The 19923-nt window shown below is 45.2% G+C and overlaps 1 protein-coding gene across 2 annotated transcripts in view; it reads left to right on the top strand.

Annotated features, from left to right (window-relative positions):
* Nucleotides 1-11642, top strand: part of STX8 (syntaxin 8) — a 179582-nt gene extending 167940 nt beyond the window's left edge. For both annotated transcript variants that reach the window (XM_065415726.1, XM_065415727.1), the window contains exon 8: nt 10586-11642. In XM_065415726.1, coding sequence (XP_065271798.1) covers nt 10586-10653 — 68 coding nt within the window. In that variant the 3' untranslated portion in view covers nt 10654-11642. The remainder of the gene's footprint in view (nt 1-10585) is intronic.
* The last annotated feature ends 8281 nt before the right edge of the window (nt 11643-19923 follow it).

Raw genomic sequence — 19923 nt, 5'->3', positions numbered from 1 at the left:
CTAAGATGACCCTCAAGTTGCGAGTCTGAGAAACGAGCAGCAAACGCACTGCCCTCACTATATTCTTCTTTCACATTGTCTTGTTTCCGCTTGCCTGCGAACCGTACGGCATTCTTACCTGTGCTGTGGCTTAGCCAGCTAACCCCCATTCTCTGGTTGGCAGTGGGTAATTCTCTCAACTGCACACAATGGGTGCGGTGAAATGGAGAGGTGGAGCTGGGCATCATATCTGTATTGTAGACACGATAACACCTGTTCCCTCATTAGCTCTCCTGACAGCCCCACGGATGTGGTGAGCAAGAATGGTGACAGGATGGAACTGTGCGCTGAAAATGCAGGAGAGCTGCCCAGGCAGGAGGACAGTTATCCAACACTGTGCCCTGGGACCCCTAAGAAAGCCAGGGGCAGAGCCATTCAAGAGTAACCTATCCACTCCTTCTAGTGTCTGCAGATGTGTCAGCACCAGCGCCTCACTTCAAGAATGTCAAACTGATAAGGGAGTAGGTGGCTCAGGGGACTGGGTCAGATATGCCCAGGCATTCCCGCTGGCGTCACTTGTTTGTATCTGACGCAGCTTGGTAGTGACCTATCCCACTGCCATAGGGTATCTATGTGAAATGAACTGGGGGTCTTGCAGTTCTTAATAGCTATATTCACTCCCATCTAGCTGAGGCAGATTGATGGGGTGGTTGTGGGGAAGCTTCCATTGCTGTTGCCTATACTGTAATCAGGGTCCCAAAGACGTCCCCCCTCTGGATCTAGACTCTAGCAGCAGAGTGAGTTGTGGGGCTTGCATGCAGGGTGAACGAGAAATGTTTTTCAGCTACAAAGCAAATGCCTTTTCATTATAGAAATTAAATGAATTGCTTCTTGCTTGCAAATGATACACTGAAGAGAAATATCCTTAACTTAATGTTATGTTTTCCGACTGTCTATCCAGCATATCCTCAGACTGTTGAAACTTTTGCATGTAGCCAGTAATGTTATATGTCCCCTTTTAGAAGCTTATTACTGTATGTCCTAATTGGTACCATATTAAATGTAAGTAGTCAGTATACAGCAGGTATGGAGTGACTTTTAATGGTAAATCAATAGTCTGATAGAAGCAGACCAGAAATTTTTGACACTTATTCAAGAGGGAGTTGTCAAAACAAGACATATTTATGACAGAGTTCCTGAATGCCTTTTCAAAGGCTCTTGAATTGCTGCCAGACTCTAAACACGCTCAACTTCCCAGGAGCTATATTCAGCACAATAAGTGGATATTTCACAGTAAATATTGGCATGCCAGAAAATGGGCATTAAACGTTGACTTGACAAGCAAGAATTGGGTGCTTGTTATATGGCCGATGTGAAGAGCTGTCTCTTCATCACGTTGTGCTCTTGTGCAGAAAGTTCTACTAAGTTCAGACCATCATTACCGTTAAGAATTAGAAGTATGCTAAAGAAATGGTGAACCTCAGGTGCTCCCATAGCTTCCATTCCAAAAGGCAGCAGGAGTAACAGAGATTCTTGACAAGTGATGGCAAATGCAGGGTATGGCTCTGGTTGGCAGTAGGCATTCGCAGGTGAAACTAGTGTGGTTCATTATCATTTTTAAGGCAGATTGTCTTATTCAGTAAATGACATTGTAAACTGCTCTGTAGCGGGAGGGTAGCGCTAAATCCTGATGATTAGATTATAAATGGGGAAAAGAATTGTATGGTCTCATTCTGCTCTCTAGCAGGTATTTCTTTACCCATCTTTCCAGCATATCTGAAACTCTTGAATGGATGTTGTAAAGTTACATGTACAACCAGTACCTGCAGCCTGGGCCACTTTTCAGCTCAGGACATAAGCTCTCACAAGCTAACCAAAGTGTGTCCAGGAATGGGACTCTTCAGAAGCGGTGTTGAGGTTTCACTCAATGTCTCTCTCACCCTTTGGCATTGGTGCGGGATCAGCAGGGGGCTCTGTACTGCTAAGGGTTTGCTCCTCTGAAAAAGATGGACAGCCCTGATTGCTGCTTGTTAATATCTGATCATAGTCAGGGGTAGAGCTGGTCCAAAATTTATTTTCACAAAACACGTTGAAGTTGTTTCCATATTAAAGTGTTCAAAAAGGACCCATTTTAACATGGCTTTTTTCAGTTTTTAAAAATATTTTGAGTTTTTTATCACACCCATTATTGAAACAGTTATCAAAAATTTTCATTTCAATCAGATCTACATACAAGTAGAATGTTAAAATGTCCTGCTAAATCCCATCTCATGCCTTCTTGAAATTCCTCCTGCAATTTCAGATGGAACAGATATTGGCCTCCTTGCAGATCCTTTTCGTGGTGCTTCTGTGTGTTAAACAGCTGCCTAGTTTCATCCCAGAGGTGGCTGCATTTCAGTGGTGGATGAAGTGACTCCTATGTATTGGTTGTATATCCCTCCAAGCGTGTTAGGTCAAAGACAGTATATCAATGCAAGATTATCCTAATCATAAACCATACCAGAATGAATCACAGTTGCCTCCAGTTTCCCAACCCCCCACTTACTATCTTCATAGCATCTACCAACTGACCCAAGTGCTTTCTGAAGACTTTTTTTTTTTTTTTTTTTTTTTTTTTTGCAGGGGGTGGGGGGATTCTGCACTCCCCTCACCTGGAGGCTGGGAAGAGAGGGGTTAGTGAGCGAACCTTCTCCTGCTCTGGGGTTGTGTGCGGGAAGTGGGTATGTTTCCCAAGGGCGAAGGGGATCTTCACTCCCTAGGGTGGAGTAGTAAGGGGTGGGGAGAAGGACCCAGTGGTTTGGTCACTAATGAAGGAAGGACAGACTGGTGTTTTCTGTAGCTGTGCCCGGCATACTAGCAAAGAGTTATCAGCTCACAGCCCACAGGTTATGGTCTGTTAGTATCTGTGAACCTGCTAGCTCCCCCGATATTCAGCAAATGTATTATTCAACTCACCCTTGCCACTCTTGGATGGGTGAGCATCCTGGTGGATCCAGTTTGTGTGCTGTCCAAAATACAAGTGGAGCTCCTGTTTTGGTGGAGATTCAAAAGCTTAGCCTTATAGCGTAGCATTTCCTTGCTAATGTCTGCGAGATTTAGACAGAGGGCCTGTTGGGAGAGAGCATTCTGGATTCCCTACATCTCCAGGATTGGCTGTCCTTCAGCAGCATCCATATTCCAAATTCGTCGGACTAAGGAACTACAAAAGGGCTGGCCATTCTCCAGTGGTTCATGTTTGCTGATTTGTTCCATTGATTATATGCAGATTACAACTTGCTTTTCTCACCTTCTCCTCTTTGTAAGCTTGTTAAACGAAGGTCTGCATCAACATTTCCCATACTATTCACACATGCATCTGTTGTTTCTTCCATTCTCTGTAAGTCCTGCTTACCTCATCACTGAGTTTGTTCCATGTGAACTTTCTTTGAGATGTTCCTTAGTGATTGGGATGTTTACACTTCACAGTCCTGAAGCAAGAAAAGCCCAACAGGCAGAGAATCTAGAGTGCGTAATTACTGTCAAATCGTGTCAATGAGATTATTTATGAAAGCATGTCACACATTTTGCAATGTAATGGGTACAAAACAACTTTATAAATCCATATCCTTGTAATTGTCTACTCCATATAGGCTTAAAAGTATTTGTTGATGATGCACATCATGTGTGGTCATCTGCTGCTTACTTTTGTGTTTCCAAATGAAACGCCTAACTTTCTGTATACCAGTTTCCTTCAAGGAGCAAAACTTCGTTTTTTATTTTTCACCATGCAGTGCTGCTGCGGCTGTTGTATTTCACTTTCTTTTAAATCTCCTGGTCATTCTCCTATTGCATGTTAGCAACATTTTGATTAATCCTCTACTTTCCTGAAATCCTTCTATAGAATAATTCTGTTGATAAACAGATTTTCTTGGGAGTTGTCACAGAATAGTTATGCCCAATTAATTTTAGTTTGTATCATTACAAATTCACACCTGTATTTTGCAAGAAACCAATCTCAGTTGTCTATTAATTGCTAAAACCTCTGAATTCAGTTACATCAAAACTGCACTGAGGATTTTCACCCTCTAAATCGTTTTCCTACAGCGCAAAAACATATTGGACAGCCAAAGTGTGTCACTATAATCACATGCCTTATTTCTTCCCAATTCCAGCAGCATAGTTCACTCCTAACCATGCCATCGGAGAGAAACACCCCAAAATGTACAGTAAAATTTAAAAATTGAGACACATTTTAACCATGTTTGAACTCAATCATATTCTAAATTCCATCTAATGCCTTTGAAAGTTAATGGCCAAAGTACAAGTTTCCAAGTTAATTGGTTTGGTTAAATGCACCATTCTTTTTCCTTTAATAAAGGAAAAACAAATCTCTCTCTCTACCTATCTATGCTCATGTTTTAGCATCCATCACTGGAATATCTACATTAACGTGCACTAAGGAACTTGGAAAGTGTGCCAGCAGGGTACAGTTGGTGCACGACATCCTAATACACACTAGAGTTTACACTCCTCTAGTGTGGACTAATGCACAGTGTAGACAAGTCCTCAGTGCCTCTACAGAATCGCAGATAACAAACCTCAATCTCTCTCTTCCTTCTTGGGGAGCAAGTTCCCTGATTACGGGCCAGAGCCTCACCTGCTGCAAGTCTGCATAGCTCCAGTGGACTCATCTTGCTAGCTGAGAATCAGCCCTGCAATGTTGTGGGGGAGGGGTGTTTGTGTCTGCTCTCTTCACCTTCCAGAGATGAATTCCATAGGTTAAGTCCAGCTCCCGCTTATGTCTGTCTCCTGCCCTTATGAGATTTGGTTTGTTGGCTCATGGCTTCAGTGATGCACTGCTGTCATGGGAGATGATGGTTATGGAGGGAAAGCTGATCTCTTAGGGTATGTCTACACTACGAAATTAGATCGAATTAATAGAAGCCGGTTTTATAGAAATCTGTTGTATACAGCCGATTGTGTGTGTCCCCACATAAAATGCTCTAAGTGCTCTAGTCGGCGGACCGCGTCCACAGTACCGAGGCTAGCGTCGACTTCCGGAGCATTGCACTATGGGTAGCTATCCCACAGTTCCCGCAGTCTCCGCTGCCCATTGGAATTCTGGGTTGAGATTCCAATGCCCGAATGATGCAAAACAGTGTCGCAGGGGGTTCTGGGTACATGTCGTCAGGCCCCTCCCCCTCCGTCAGAGCAACGGCAGACAATAGATTCGCGCCTTTTTACCTGGGTTACCTGTGCAGACAACATACCACGGCAAGCATGGAGCCCGCTCAGCTCAGCTCACCGTCACCATATGTCATCTGGGTGCCGGCAGACGTGGGACTGCATTGCTACACAGCAGCAGCAGCTAACTGCCTTTTGGCAGTAGACGGTGCAGCATGACTGGTAGCCTTCATTGGCGATCTGGGTGCCGGCAGCCGTGGGGCTGCATTGCACCAGCCCCCTTGCCTTTTGCCTTTTGGCAGTAGATGGTTTATTACGACTGGTAACCGTCCTCGTCGTACAGCAGTGGCTGTCAATCATGGGCACCTGGGCAGACATGCTCAGTCCTATGGAACTGTCTTGATGATGATGATGGTTATCAGTCGTAGTATGCCATTTTCTGCCACGCGCCCTGTTGGCTCATCGCACGTTAGCTGAGTCTTCCCTGAGCAGCAGATCGTGCAATAGGCCTGAAGGCTAACTGCCAAGCGCCCAGTATTTGCTGCCAAGCACCCAGAAAATGCCGAGGGCTATCAGTCATGCTGCACCGTCGTCTTAAGATGTAAAAAATAGATTTGTTCTGTATTCATTTCCTTCACCCCTCCCTCTGTCAAATCAACGGCCTGCTAAACCCAGGCTTTTGAGTTAAATCTCTGGGGGGGGGCATTCTGTGTGACAGTTGTTTGTGTTTCTCCCTGATGCAAAGCCACCTTTCTTGATTTTAATTCCCTGTACCTGTACGCCATGTCGTCACTCGCCCCTCCCTCCCTCCCTCCTTCCCCTGGTCCGTCAGATACTAGTTTCGCGCCTTTTTTCAGACCAGACGCCATAGCTAGCACTGGGATCATGGAGCCCGCTCAGATCACCGCGGCAATTATGAGCACTATGAACACCACGCACATTGTCCTGGAGTATATGCAGAGCCAGGACATGCCAAAGCAAAACCAGGACCAGGCGAGGAGGAGGCGATTGCAGCGCGGCGACGAGAGTGATGAGGAAATGGACATGGACCTAGACCTCTCACAAGGCACAGGCCCCAGCAATGTGGAAATCATGGTGTTCCTGGGGCAGGTTGATGCCGTGGAACGCCGATTCTGGGCCCGGGAAACAAGCACAGACTGGTGGGACCGCATCGTGCTGCAGGTGTGGGACGATTCCCAGTGGCTGCGAAACTTTCGCATGCATAAGGGCACTTTCATGGAACTTTGTGACTTGCTTTCCCCTGCCCTGAAGCGCCAGAATACCAGGATGAGAGCAGCCCTCACAGTTGAGAAGCGAGTGGCGATAGCCCTGTGGAAGCTTGCAACGCCAGACAGCTACCGGTCAGTCGGGAATCAATTTGGAGTGGGCAAATCTACTGTGGGGGCTGCTGTGATCCAAGTTGCCAGGGCAATGAGAGACCTGGTGATATCAAGGGTAGTGACTCTGGGAAACATGCAGGCCATAGTGGATGGCTTTGCTGCAATGGGATTCTCAAACTGTGGTGGGGCGATAGACGGAACCCATATCCCTATCTTGGCACCGGAGCACCAAGCCACCGAGTACATAAACCGCAAGGGGTACTTCTCAATGCTGCTGCAAGCCCTGGTGGATCACAAGGGACGTTTCACCAACATCAACGTGGGCTGGCCGGGAAGGGTACATGATGCTCGCGTCTTCAGGCACTCTGTTCTGTTTCGAAAGCTGGAGGAAGGGACTTTCTTCCCGGACCAGAAAATAACCGTTGGGGATGTTGAAATGCCTATCGTGATCCTTGGGGACCCAGCGTACCCCTTAATGCCATGGCTCATGAAGCCGTACACAGGCAGCCTGGACAGGCCCCCTAGAATGGCATGCAGCTCCGCGTAGAAGCGGCATGTTTGCGGCTCAGCCCCGGACCTTCCGTTTGCTTCTCTGGCTTTGTGATAGGCTTGCCTTAGCTCCTTAATTTTCACGCGGCACTGCTGTGCGTCCCTGTTATGGCCTCTGTCCTTCATGGCCTTGGAGACCTTTTCTAATATTTTGCCATTTCGTTTACTGCTTCGGAGTTCGGCCAGCACTGATTCATCTCCCCATATGGCGAGCAGATCCCGTACCTCCCGTTCTGTCCATGCTGGAGCTCTTTTGCGATCCTGGGACTCCATCACGGTTACCTGTGCTGATGAGCTCTGCATGGTCACCTGTGCTCTCCACGCTCAGCAAACAGGAAATGAAATTCAAACATTCGCGGGGCTTTTCCTGTCTACCTGGCCAGTGCATCTGAGTTGAGAGTGCTGTCCAGAGCGGTCACAATGAAGCACTGTGGGATAGCTCCCAGAGGCCAGTAACGTCGAATTCCGTCCACACTAACCCAATTCTGACCCCCTAAGGCCGATTTTATCGCTAATCCCCTCGTCGGAGGTGGAGTAAAGAAACCGGTTTAAAGGGCCCTTTAAGTCGAAAGAAAGGGCTTCGTCGTGTGAACGTGTCCAGGCTTAATTCAATTTAACGCGGCTAAAGTCGACCTAAACTCGTAGTGTAGACCAGGCCTTAGGTAGTTAGGAGCTAATGCTGTGGGAGGGCTTTGACTATAGCAAGGTTCTCTATTAAATGGGCAGCCAGGGCGATGTGTCAGTGACAACCTGTGTAGCTAAACTGACAGGCTGGAATGTTTTGTGCTGCTGGAGCTTTTTTCAGGGCATGTGGCTCCAGTATTTGATGTGAGTTGTAATAATCAAGGCTGAAGGTCACAAATGGATAGTTCACCAGGGCAGTGGTGAGCCAGGAGGCTGGGGCACCGTTGCATAGTTTGCCATCCTGGCTCTTTGGAGTTTCCAGTAGTGTTGAGAAGGCCCAGAGGGCCCCGACGCTGCAGATCAGCTTACAGTTTGAAGGCAGATGCTCGTGATCATGGGGGATGTTGCACAGGGAGAGAGGATCTGTGAATCACTTCTCTCTTCCTACTGGCTTCTCCTTAGTGCTGCCTGGGTTTAGCTCTCAACAGCTGCTCTTCCTCCAAATGCTGGTGTTGGCTAGTGTTGGGAGAGCTGGGGGGCTTACATGTCATGTACAGAAGAGGTAAGAGTCACGTGTCGCTTGAGTACTCTGCCAGCACTTCAGCCAGTTTTTTCTCACCATGCTGTATGTGACCAACTGGGCTATCAGTTCTTATCACAGGTCATTCGGGGAGGGATGGGGAATGGCAAATAAATTTCGTGAAACAATTCCACTTCAAAATTAGCAGCCGCCATGTAGAAATTGTTGGGAAGGGTTCTGTGTGTGAGTTACTCTGCACGGATCTCTTGCTTTCATTTTCCTCTTCCGTGGTAGTCAGTACCAGGGGTGTGTGTATGGTAACAGGATCGTTAACGAAAAACTCCTCTGGCCCTGTGGCTTATTCCCCCGTGAAATGGCAGTGCTCCGTCACATGGTCATTGGTTGCTGTGTAAATGAACACGAGGGGGAGAAGGTTTCTTGACTTCAGGTACAGATAAGCAGCAGTAGCAGGTGTTTTCAGAGGTGCTTAAGGAAGTTAGGTTCATGCCCCCTTTGAACATCAGTGGGTGTTGTGGGGCCTATGCAGCACCAACCGCTCTTTAAAGAGTCTGTTATCTACCCTGAGATTTATGATTATTCCAGGAGTTTCCCAATTAGAATCAGAGATGATGGCCAAGAACAAGTATTAGGCCAAATTAAACATGTCTGACACTCTACAATAGTTGACTTGTTTATCACTGGGTAAGCATGCTAATATTGGCTTCTCTGGTGTGTTAATTTAACAAACAACTTTATTAGGAAGAGCCAAATGCATGTCTAGTGCTATGAGATATTGACCGGGTCAGACTGGGCAAGTGGTACTAGTTCTAAATTCAGATAAAAAATAAAGTTGGTGGCAACCACATTTAACTGGAAAAAAATATGGCCCACTGGCATAGAAGCCGTTTCTGCACAGAAAACATGACACTATTTATGAAGAGCCATGTCTAATATCCTTTCCAGTTTGGAAAAAGAAGTTTATTTTAATACATCCTTTTTAATTGCTATGAGCTGGACTTGTAAATATTGTAAGTGGTTGAGTAATAGTCATCTGTTAGCAAACCAAATAGAAGGGACATTTTTTCCACTCTTTGAGCCCTAATATGGTTCACCCGACTCTAAAGGGGATACTTTAGTGCGGATGTTTTAAAAAAAAAAGTCTGTTTAATAATTCAAAGATGGTTTAATCTGCGGGGAAGCCAGTGTGTGGTGTTCTGTTGAGTGAAATGCATAGGACATTGTGAAGCTATCCAGGAGGTTTTGCCAGGTGTTCTAATGCTGGGGGACTTGTCATTGTTTAGGAAAGAGAAGGGTTTATTACCAAAACTTGCAATGATCCACTCCATTTGCAAGATGTAAAACTTGTATTTCAGCTAAGAGGGGCAGGTTATCTCCCTTATGTTTTGGAGGTTAGAGAGTACTCCAGCAGAACTAGCTTCATCTAGCAAGATATCACAAAACATGGTCTGGGAAAACCACTGTCCTTTTATCTCCGGCTTTCAGTCAGTCCGTATTGTGAATGAGAAAGAGCTTTGTGAGACTCAAATGCAGAGGGCTTACAAAATTCTAGTCTGTCATTTTCCTAGAGCAATCTTTTTCTTTTTAATATGTGAATAGTTTTGTCCCTCTCCTCCTGCTAAGAGTGAATTTTGTACCTGAACTAGTAAATTGTCATAACATTTTGTAAACCCAGATTGTCAGTAATGTGCAGCATATCGCACAAAGCAGGTTTGCTGCATGGTTTGGCACAGTGCTCTCAGATTTTTTTTTTTTTTTTTTTTAATGTTCATCGCTGTTCATTTTCCTAAGTCAGATTCGTTTTGCACAGGTTTGTTGTGGTTTTTTGCTTTGCAAATAATTTTGCCTTGTTGTAGTAAAACTATTTAGGTCCTGGCAGCAATCTTGCTACGAAATTTTAGCATTCTCATGTCTTAGAGAGAGAGAGAAAAAACTAATTTATGATTCCGTAAATTCTACTAAACTTCATCAGTCCTGCATGTTTTTAACTAACTGAATGGGACTGCTTGGAGTGTGTCATGATAATCTTGTGTATAAAAGTCTCTTCAGGACAGGGCTGAAGTTGTGTGGTGACTTTTTAAATCATTTACCTGTAGAATAGTTGAATTATTCTTAGGGAGACAGAACCAGAGACCAAATATACAGTGTCAGTCTTGATAGGTTTAAGCAAACTACCCTTTCATAAATGATTTTTGTAGTCCGATTTCTATACATATATAACATGTAAAGATCTGGTTTTAGTTAGAATTGAAAACTTTTGGGTAGCCAAGTTTCTAACCCTTATTGTTTAGGGTGATGTAAGGGGACTCAAAAAGTAAGTTTCCTTTTTTTAAAAAAAAAATCCTTCAGATAAGATGAAGAGAGTAACTTAATTTTGCTTTGTCTGTTTCAGGAATGTTGGTGGTGATTGTGTTGTTGCTGATTGCAATTGCTGTGGTTGCCGTCTGGCCAACACACTAACGCAAATGCGGGGACCATCAGAGATGCCACTTAGCAGCGGCAGAGCTGGACAATATCAGAGGCTGCGAACAACTCCACTGCAAACACGTTTTGTGTGTTAAGTAAACTCAGTATTCGAATGAAGACGTTTCTGCACGCAATGCACAGCCAGAGGGCTGTGGCTAGTTTGGAGCATTTGAACTTCAAAAGGACTCTTTTCCTTCCTTGATTTTGTACTTCAGAGGGACACAACTGGAGTAGATGCATCTTTAAGAGATTTACCCTTCAGTGCAACTGACTCTAAGCAAGCAATCTGCCCCTTTTGTTGAGAGATCAGTCATCCTGAGGGTTTAATATACTGTATACTGCTCCTACATAGCTTGTGTGGTATATGTGTGGAGTTCCCCCCTCTTGCTAAATGATGATCTTTTGAACCAAGATTTTGCATCTTATAAAGAAGTGAGTGTTGTAAGGAACTGATTGATGAAGTTGGAGGGTCAGAGAGCAGGCCCAGCTTGAGAATGAAAAGCCTGGTGATGAGGGTAGAACGGAATAGGGGGACTCAGATGTACCTTACAAACATAAGTATGAGGCAATCTTTGGCTGTTGTGAGAGAATTACCAGTGTTGATCTGCACCGATCGAAATGCAAACAGCAGTGGGGCTTTCCAACGTTTAACACAACCGGGTGTAGAACAGTGGAAAGCTCTGCCCAACGTGTGCTCATAATGGGGGAAAGTGTCTTTCTGCTAACTGTACTCTGGGGGAAGTTTACCCCAACTGACTAACTGCAGAAGTCCTGATACAGCGAATAGACTAGGCTCAAGACCAGAGATGCGCACAGCTTTCTTTTAGCATTTTTCCAAAGGAAAATATTACGAGTATTAAAAAAAAATGAAAAAAGAATGTAATGCTCATCGCTGTCCCCAAAATCATTATTTTGTTATGTGCCAATTTAATTGTCAGAACTGATAGAGCAATAATAACACTGAATAAAAGCTGATCCATTTACATGCTGCTTTTTATTGGCATGTTTTTTATTGTTTCCAATAACATCTTAATATTTTAAAGGTCTTTTGTTTGTTTCCTAGAGATTGATATTGAGGAGAGAAAGAAACTGGTTCCTTAGACTTCCAGTTTCATTTGAAATGTCTCTTTTGTACTTTTCAATGTTGTTGTTGTTGTTTTTTCAGCCCCAAGCTGGTGCTCATGTGTCTTACTCCTTAAAAATGGAATATGTGCAATTATAAATATGAATTTAATTCTTGGCACTAGCAATCAAAACCCTGCCTCCCCCAAACCAGTGCAGTGGGTAGCAGCAGAGCAAACCTAGTGTGTAGCGCACTGGGCTGAGATTCAAGAGACCTGGGTCCTAGTCCCAGCTTTGCCACTGGCATGATGTGCAACCTTGCACAAGTCATTTTAATCGCTGCGTGCCTCAGTTTCCCCATCTGTAAAATGGGGATAATGACACTGATCTCCTTTGTAAAGTGCTCTGAGCTCTGTGGATACAAATCACTCTAGAAGAACTAGGTATTATTCTTGTTAAGCTTCCCCAAAACCATCTTCTGTCACTGTGCCTCAACCAGACCTAAGCGTTCAGGCTCCATGAGCCAGTCACACCAGGAGCATATACTGAAACTATGGTGCTAATTGTGGTGGTGGTTTTTGTGGTGCACAGGTAACTCTGGAAGCTGGATGGATCTAGAAGAGTTATTTCAAAATGATATTCATGCCAAATTTTCTTTGTTTCATATAAAATAAAATAAAAAAGGTCAAAATCAAATAAGTTTTGATTGATCCGAAACGAATGTTTTCAGAATTTTGATTTGGGATGAAAAAAATTTCAAACTCTCAATTTTTTTTCATGGGACAGAAAATCTGTTTTCCATCCAGCTCTTCACAGCCTGAGCTATTGCACTCCTTGTTGATGTTTCAGTGTATGGGTAGCCAACGTGGGGAATACAGATGATATGGGAGGCGGGTACACAGGAATAGTTCAGGTGAACAAACCACTAAGTGAGTTTTAACCTGGCGACTACCAAGGGAAGTGGGATAAACACAGCCGTGTATTAGGGAGTGAAAAATACCTTGTCTTCTGTGCAGTAAAACCCAAGGACTCAGCGCACCTCCATCCTGCATTGCTGGGGAAAGGCTCTTCTGAAAAGATCTGACCAGTCAGTTAAGTCAAAATTGTTTAGGCCTCAGGGTCATGCCTGTTTGCTCATTGTCACTTGGAAAGGAGCTCCGTATTCAAACAGCTGGAGGAGAAAGCAAGAGGCCGTTTAACCGCTGCATGTTTTGCAGGAAGTTCTCAATGATCTTATTGCTTGACTTTTTTCCAGTACAAATGGAGCTTTTAAACCCAGCCACTCCAGCTGAAAACAAATAATTGTGGTTCCTGGTGTTGTGTTTAAAATCTGCATTCGAGCAGTTTCTGTGTTAACGAACCTGAAGAACCCGGCTTTTAATTAAAACTGCCATTTACAGGGGGGGATTCAGGTTTTATTTGAAATCCCTGGATACACTGATCAGAATAAATTGTGCTACTGTTCTGTGCAACATTCTGGGTCCATTCTGTAGGGGCTTTTTAAAAGCTGCTTTCTGATTTGTTGTAGTCTTGGGGGACAAAATTTCTGGGGCATAAGGAAGGAGGAGAACCAGTGAGTCTTATTGCTGAAATATTTAACAAAGAGGTCCTTAGATTTGCCCTTTAAATAACATTAAACATGGCATGTGGGTGAGGAGTTTTATTAAAAAAGAGAGAAGTGGATTTGGCAGGGCTTTCATGGTGTATGTGGAAACCTTTTCTGTTTTACTGCTCTTTGGAAGGGAAGACTAAAATAAACAGACTGGTTTCATTGTCTACAAGCGAGTGGAACTGAGGAGTGCAAAGTGTGATCAGTCTGAGTTCAGTGCATTTTCGGTTTATTCTATTTAATGAATTTTATGAGCTGGTTGCTGTGACATCTGGGCACGTGACACAAATTAAAATCAAGCAACAGGTTTAAATTGCCTAGAGTAGACACCAAGGACACCCTCACTCCCTGTACAGAGCCATTCCAGCCCATCATAAGCCAACCACCACCATCCCCAGCAAAGGTCCATATAATCAGACTCATGCTTGATCAGAGAGAGACGCCTTTCATTGTGTGTTCATGTTGAGACTCCCCAACTGCAGTGGGCCTGATGGCCGATGGGAGCTTATCTCACAGCTGGGAACCCTCTGTCTCCAATCTCCCAGGAATGCATTTTAGGGGAGGATGAGCCAAGGCAGCTTAGCTTAGTGGTGCACAGACAGAGGGGTCACCTCTAACAAAGCCAGGACTCAAACTATAGCTAGGACCTTAGAGCTGGAAATCAATGTCTTGAATGTCCCCTAGCGGCAATGGGGAAAACAGTGCAGTTCAATATGCTTATTAATTTGGTTTTAAATACACTCCAAAATACACTCCAACTAGAAATAAGGGTCTTTTTAATAGCCAGGGTAAGTAACCATTGGAACAACTTACCTAGAGATGTGGTGGATTCTCCATCAACTGAAGTTTTTAAATCAAGGCTGGATAGCTTTCTAAAAGAGGTGGTCTAGCTCACCTGGAAATTATGGGCTTGATGCAGAAATTATTAGGTGGTGATCTTAGGCCTGCTATGCAGGAGGCCAGATTAGGTTAACCCGATGGACGCTTCTGGCCTTTAAAAATCTGAGAGTAAAAGAGCCCACCCTGGGGTTGAGGCACCCTGGCATGAATTAATACGGTGTGTAGCCCTGCTCAAGCCTTACCCAGCCTGAAAGGGAAATGAATCCCTGGGCTCTCGTAGCTGGGAAATTCGACATCTGGCAGACGGTCAGCTGTTCCACATGCATCCTGGCCAATAAAGCCTCAATCCCCAGGTGCTCATCCCCAGGGATCTCACCAGGTTTGCAGAGGTAGAGAGTTCTTTCCTTCTGTGCCAGCCTGAAATGTGATAAGCAAAGTGCCCTGTGCTCACTCTGTGTGGTCAAGCCCTTAATATTTACCTTGAAGGGATGAAAACATTCAGCTCAACTAAATGCTTCTTCATAAGAAGGCCGAGCATCTCCCAGGGCCTGGGATTTCTGGATGGAAGCATCCTCGAAGAAGAGATCCTTTGTCCCCTCTCAGAAAAGTCTATTAGACCAGCAGTGTAGCTGCAGCTGCGTCAGTTCCAGGATATTAGAGAGACAAGCTTTCGAGCCACACACCACTCTTCTTTAGGCCAAGAGCTCTGCATGGTTGGAAAGCTTGTCTATCTCTCCCTCACCAACAGAAGTTGGTCCAATAAACGATATTCCCTCACCCACCCTGGTTCTCTATTACACAAGGAGTCCAGCAGGACAGGATGGCGAGATGGGTGACTACAATCAAAGAGGTTATAGGCAGGTCCCTTGGAGGCCCATCCACTCCATAACTAAGTGTTCTGGGTAGGTGTCCATGCCTACACTGATGCAGCTTTCTGCCAGTGCGTTCGCAGAGCTGTGGTTTATTAACCCAGCAGACAAGTTGATAGGTTTGTTTTCCCTTCCCTATTTGACTCATTGGTGCTGCTGTTAAGAGCCAAAGAGTACAGACTGCTGGAGGCTCTCGCTGCTGAAAAGGGAATTTCCATTTCCTGTAGCTAGCTTTGGGTGCAGGTAGCTCTGACATACCATACACCTGTGCAGTTATTGGTAGGGTGCATCAGCGATGTTTTATGTTAATCGTTTTGGTTGATCTGCTAACCCTAGAGGAGTCACTCTCATGGCTCCTGGGTGTGCTGGCGCCACACAACTCTTATGCTGGGAGAGGATTCGTCTGATTTGTCCATCTGCCACTCAGTCACCATTGGAGGTGGGATGATGTGACTTGCTAGTGTGGACCACTGGAACTGCTCTCGCAGAGTCCAATTGCAAAGTAGACAGAATTCCCTTTCTTCTGCCAGTGCCTGATCCTGCATTGCTTGTACTTCCACACTGGAGTCGCAGCTTGCACTAGCTGTGTATGCATAAGGATCTGAAGAGAGATTTCAGATGATGATGTGAACCCATTAACTGCCTGGAACACATTAATGGTATTGGCTAGATTTCTATGGGAAGCGTTTACGTTGCTTTGCCAGTGGACGGCTCCCGTGCTTTGAGCATTTCCTGGTGTTTTGATTGTCGCATTGTTTTCTGTTGAATGAACATGTGCTCTGGAGTCTCAAATGCTTTTCTCTCTCTTCACTGTTTCCAATTTTAATTTCTCTTTGTTAAGAGGATAAAATACCAGAGTGGGCCAAAATGCAAAGTGCAAACTCTCTGATGTTCTGCTGTACAGTAAATCTGCTGTGAACAGCACTTATTTCTGTTGGAGTCTAGTTCCTACGCTCAGAATAAATGAGCCCTTAAAAGCTGTTACACCTTGTTAAATTACCTTTCTTATTGTTTATTTATACAGCGCTCCACTGATGCAGCAGCTGCTGCTGCTGCTCCAGGAAGGGTAATTTCATTAGGCACTGAGCATGTCAGGCCAGAATTCACATCCCAGAGCCAATCGCCAGCCAGGGTTACCCCAAAATTCACATCCCAGAGCCAATCGCCGGCCAGGGTTACCCCAGAGCCTTTTGTAGGGACTTCTTTATACTTTGGGCTGTGAGGAGAAGTGAGAACGCTACTGAGAGGTTCTGGGACTTGTGCTGAGAGCGAGGGACGAAAGGCCAAGACAGGTGCTAAGGCCGCATGTACACCCATCGTTCGTCTGGGAATAGGCTCATTTTCCCCCAGTTCTCAGAGCTGCTGCCGTTTCTCCTTCACAGACAAAAACCTGATAAATCTATTTTCACTTTTTTTAAGCTTCAAGCAAGATTTCCAAAGAGGAGGTGGCAGTGTGTTTGACCCATGTGCCTCTGCCATAAAGATCTGAGATTGCTGATCTCCAAGATGTTTTTGAACTAATAAATTATCATAGACATTAAGGGCTAGAAGAGACGGTTTGGGTCGCTCAGTGTGACCTCTGTGCAATTCACAGGATCTTTGCCCGCACTATTCCCTCTCACAGCATTTGGCTGTCTGGAAGTCTCCCCTCCAAATACCACCCTTTGCTCTGCTTAACTTGTCATGTAATGTTTTAATTCTTGGCTCATTTCTTCCTGAAGAAGGCTGCCTGGTATGAAATCTAGCCACGCTCATGGTCGTGCAGCATCAGTAACCGCTGACATCTTGAGAGCTTTATTGCAACTGATAGGGGGATTTGTAGTTTTCAACACAAGTTGCTCTCAAAACGAGCCTGGGCCGGATTCCTGAAGGATGCATGTTCCTTTGCTGTTCTTACACCTTTTCCTCAGGCTACATTTCTCCATGTCTTCTGATGAGTTTGCCTGGGATCTTACCAGCATGTTCAAAACCCCACCACCTCAGAAACCTAACTTGAAACGCTGTGGGGCCAGCAGAATGGCTGGAGAACATGGAGGGGGAGGAGGTGCAAGGATGGGAGGAATGAGTGGAGGGGAAATAAGACAAGGGAGTAAATCATTATTCATGTCAGGGTTGGCCCTGGCCACGGTTCTGGGCTTTGCTTGGCTTTCTCAGGGTGCTTGCTGCGCAGGCTGTGTCAGCAGGGAAAGTCCTAAGGTGTCCTAGCCCTGCCCCCACCATGGGAAGGGATTTCTTTAATCATCCATCGGTTCCCACGTGCACGGAACTGGATGTGGCTGGGAATGCCTGGGAGCAGAGCGGAGTCGTGCAGGGTGGCTCAGAGACTTGCTAATGGGACACAAGAACCTAAGTCGCCCATTCAAACCCATCCCACCCCATTAGTCAGTCCCATCCCATGGGATACTCAGTGGCCTCTATGTGCTACATTGGATAGGCGGGTTCCTGCTGGGCAGGCGTCTGCGTCACGGAAACCACCACCTCCGGCAATAATTCATACCACTGCTGGCATCCTCAGGGAGGCCATTTAATGCAGCGCCCTTGGGAGTCACTGGCCTGGCCGGGGCTGAGGCATGGTACTGGGGCAGTGGAGGGAGGTTAGCTGTGCTGCTGCTTGTGTTTGTACCAAGGGCCGGAAACCTGGCAACTTTCACCAGCACTAAATCCCCAAATACTGCTGTTTGCTGCCGGCATGGACTGGAGCCAGGCTGCTATTTTACTGTTAGGCTTTTCGCTCCTCCCTCAGCACCCATCCCAGAAGTGTTGATTGCACAGCGTGTTAGGGAACGCCCAAAGGCAAGTCCCGATCCACCAGGCTGATCCCAACTCTGCTAAGAGCTGATGGGGCCTGTATCCCACAGCGTTAGGGCCCCTCTTTCATCGCCACGTAACTAAAGAGACTGGCCTAGGACGAGTACAGTTTACAAGAGTTTATTCAACTGGTTTCTGACTTTAGTTCTACCAAGTGGGTGCTGAACAGTTACAAGCTCCGTCTGGTTCAGTTACAGCCATCTAACAAAACAAAACAAAAAGACAACTTGGAAAAAAAAATAAGAAAATCCACAACTTTTTCACGTCATTAAATATATTCATATATAATAACCATAATATATTAGTATGCATTGTAAAGAAACATTGCCCAAAACAGTATGTAATGGTCATAACTAAACAACATTTACAATTCAAGATATTAACAGAGATAAACAAAAAACACAGGTTTTTCTGCCAGGTCTGTGTAACAGGAGAAAAGGCGGGTGGGTGTATGCGGGGGCAGGGAAGGGACACAGAATGAAACAAACAAACCAACTTTTGTTTAATGCTACTGTCGAGTGATGATTGTTTTGGCATTTCAGCTGCTTTCCAGAATCACTTGGTTGGCACTGCAGCCCTTTTACCCTGTTACAAATTCCACGTTACAGATATTTACTTATTTTTGTGTTATTCAAGTTAGCATAACGTTCCACCGCTGTGTGTGACCCTTAATGATAACTGCTGGTACAGAACTCTCTGAAAGCCCTTCGCCCTCTCCCTGGGCCCCCGGGTTTTTCTCTCGTCCTGGATGACGATTTTGGTTCTTTCCCCTGTAAGACTCAGATGAGGGTTTTTTTCATTTCAGTTGAACGTTCTGACAAGGCGCTCGGTTTCCGGGGGGAGCAGTACAGCGTGACATTTAATTCACATCAGCCACTGGGCTAGCAGGCCTGAACTAATCAGCCACTGATCCGCTTGCTTTTAGGTGGTGGGTATAAATTCCTTGCTGGCTGTGATATGGGGTTGCCTTATTGGCTACCTCCAAATGAAGAGCTGTAGGATTCTTCTGAGGAGCAGCCACCCCTATGGAAGTTGTTACTCAAAGAGTATAATCCGGGCCCTACTAAAGTCCAGGGGGTTTGTCCTTAAAGAGAAGCCAGCAACCTGTAGGAAATACTTATTTCATAAGACACCTCCTGAAAGGTAGATTGTTTTGCTTCGCTTTACCTAGTAGTAATGGAGATTGTATATGTTATACATGCTCAGTATATTCCGTATGAACGTATTTTGCACAGCTAGAGGGATACTTGTTAGGTGTGGGCGGAGCCAAACAAGGCCCTCAGACTTGTTGGCAAGCGCAAAAGTAAAAAAACAAAAACCAAAAAGACAGTATTTCTTACTAGGCTTGCACGGCAGGGGAGGGGGCTTGTTTAAAAAATCTACAATATTACACTTCTGGTTAACAAAATTTGAGCGCTAGTTTGTTTTACATCTCATACTAACTATACAAACAAACTTCTTGGTTTTCTTTTTATTTATTTTCTTTTTACTGTCTGGAGTACCCATGGCTCTTTGCAGCGTTTCAGCCTATAAATATCCTTTGTTGGAGGCGTGAACATTTTCTGCATGTTCTTCCGGGGGTTCTTCCAAAATGTTAAAAGCAATAGCCCAAGGGCTGGGGGTTTAATTTTTTTGTTTTGAAAGCTATCCTAGGTGCCGGGCTCCAGGTTAATAATGCTAGCTCCACAAACGCAAACGTGGACGTGTCTTTTATTGTACGGCTAGCCATCGTGGTGAATGCAGCAAGTCCGCTTGAAAGGCAAAGCTGCTGCCCCGAGGGACCCTGCAGCAGTTCAATGTGCATTTGGGAAACGCGAGTGCAGGAGGAATGTGCCGCATGCCAGCCAAACCTCAGGGACTGGGGCGGGTACCTGTGTTTTGATGTCATACTAAACACAAACTTGGGAACTGGGGTTGTAAAAGGCACCGAAGGGTACCCACCTACCACTGAAACTCCCTTCTCACTCCAGCCACAGGCTACCTTGGAAATCTGTTAGAAAACCTCATTAGCCGGTTGAATGAGCTTTGGGATTATCAATAGAGCATCCTCCTAGCGTTACACAACGGCCTGCCTAG

This window comes from Emys orbicularis, chromosome 13 (genome assembly GCF_028017835.1).
Source record: "Emys orbicularis isolate rEmyOrb1 chromosome 13, rEmyOrb1.hap1, whole genome shotgun sequence".
NCBI lineage: Eukaryota > Metazoa > Chordata > Testudines > Emydidae > Emys > Emys orbicularis.
Note: the sequence above shows the minus strand (reverse complement) of the source record. Positions and strands in the feature narration are given on the sequence as shown.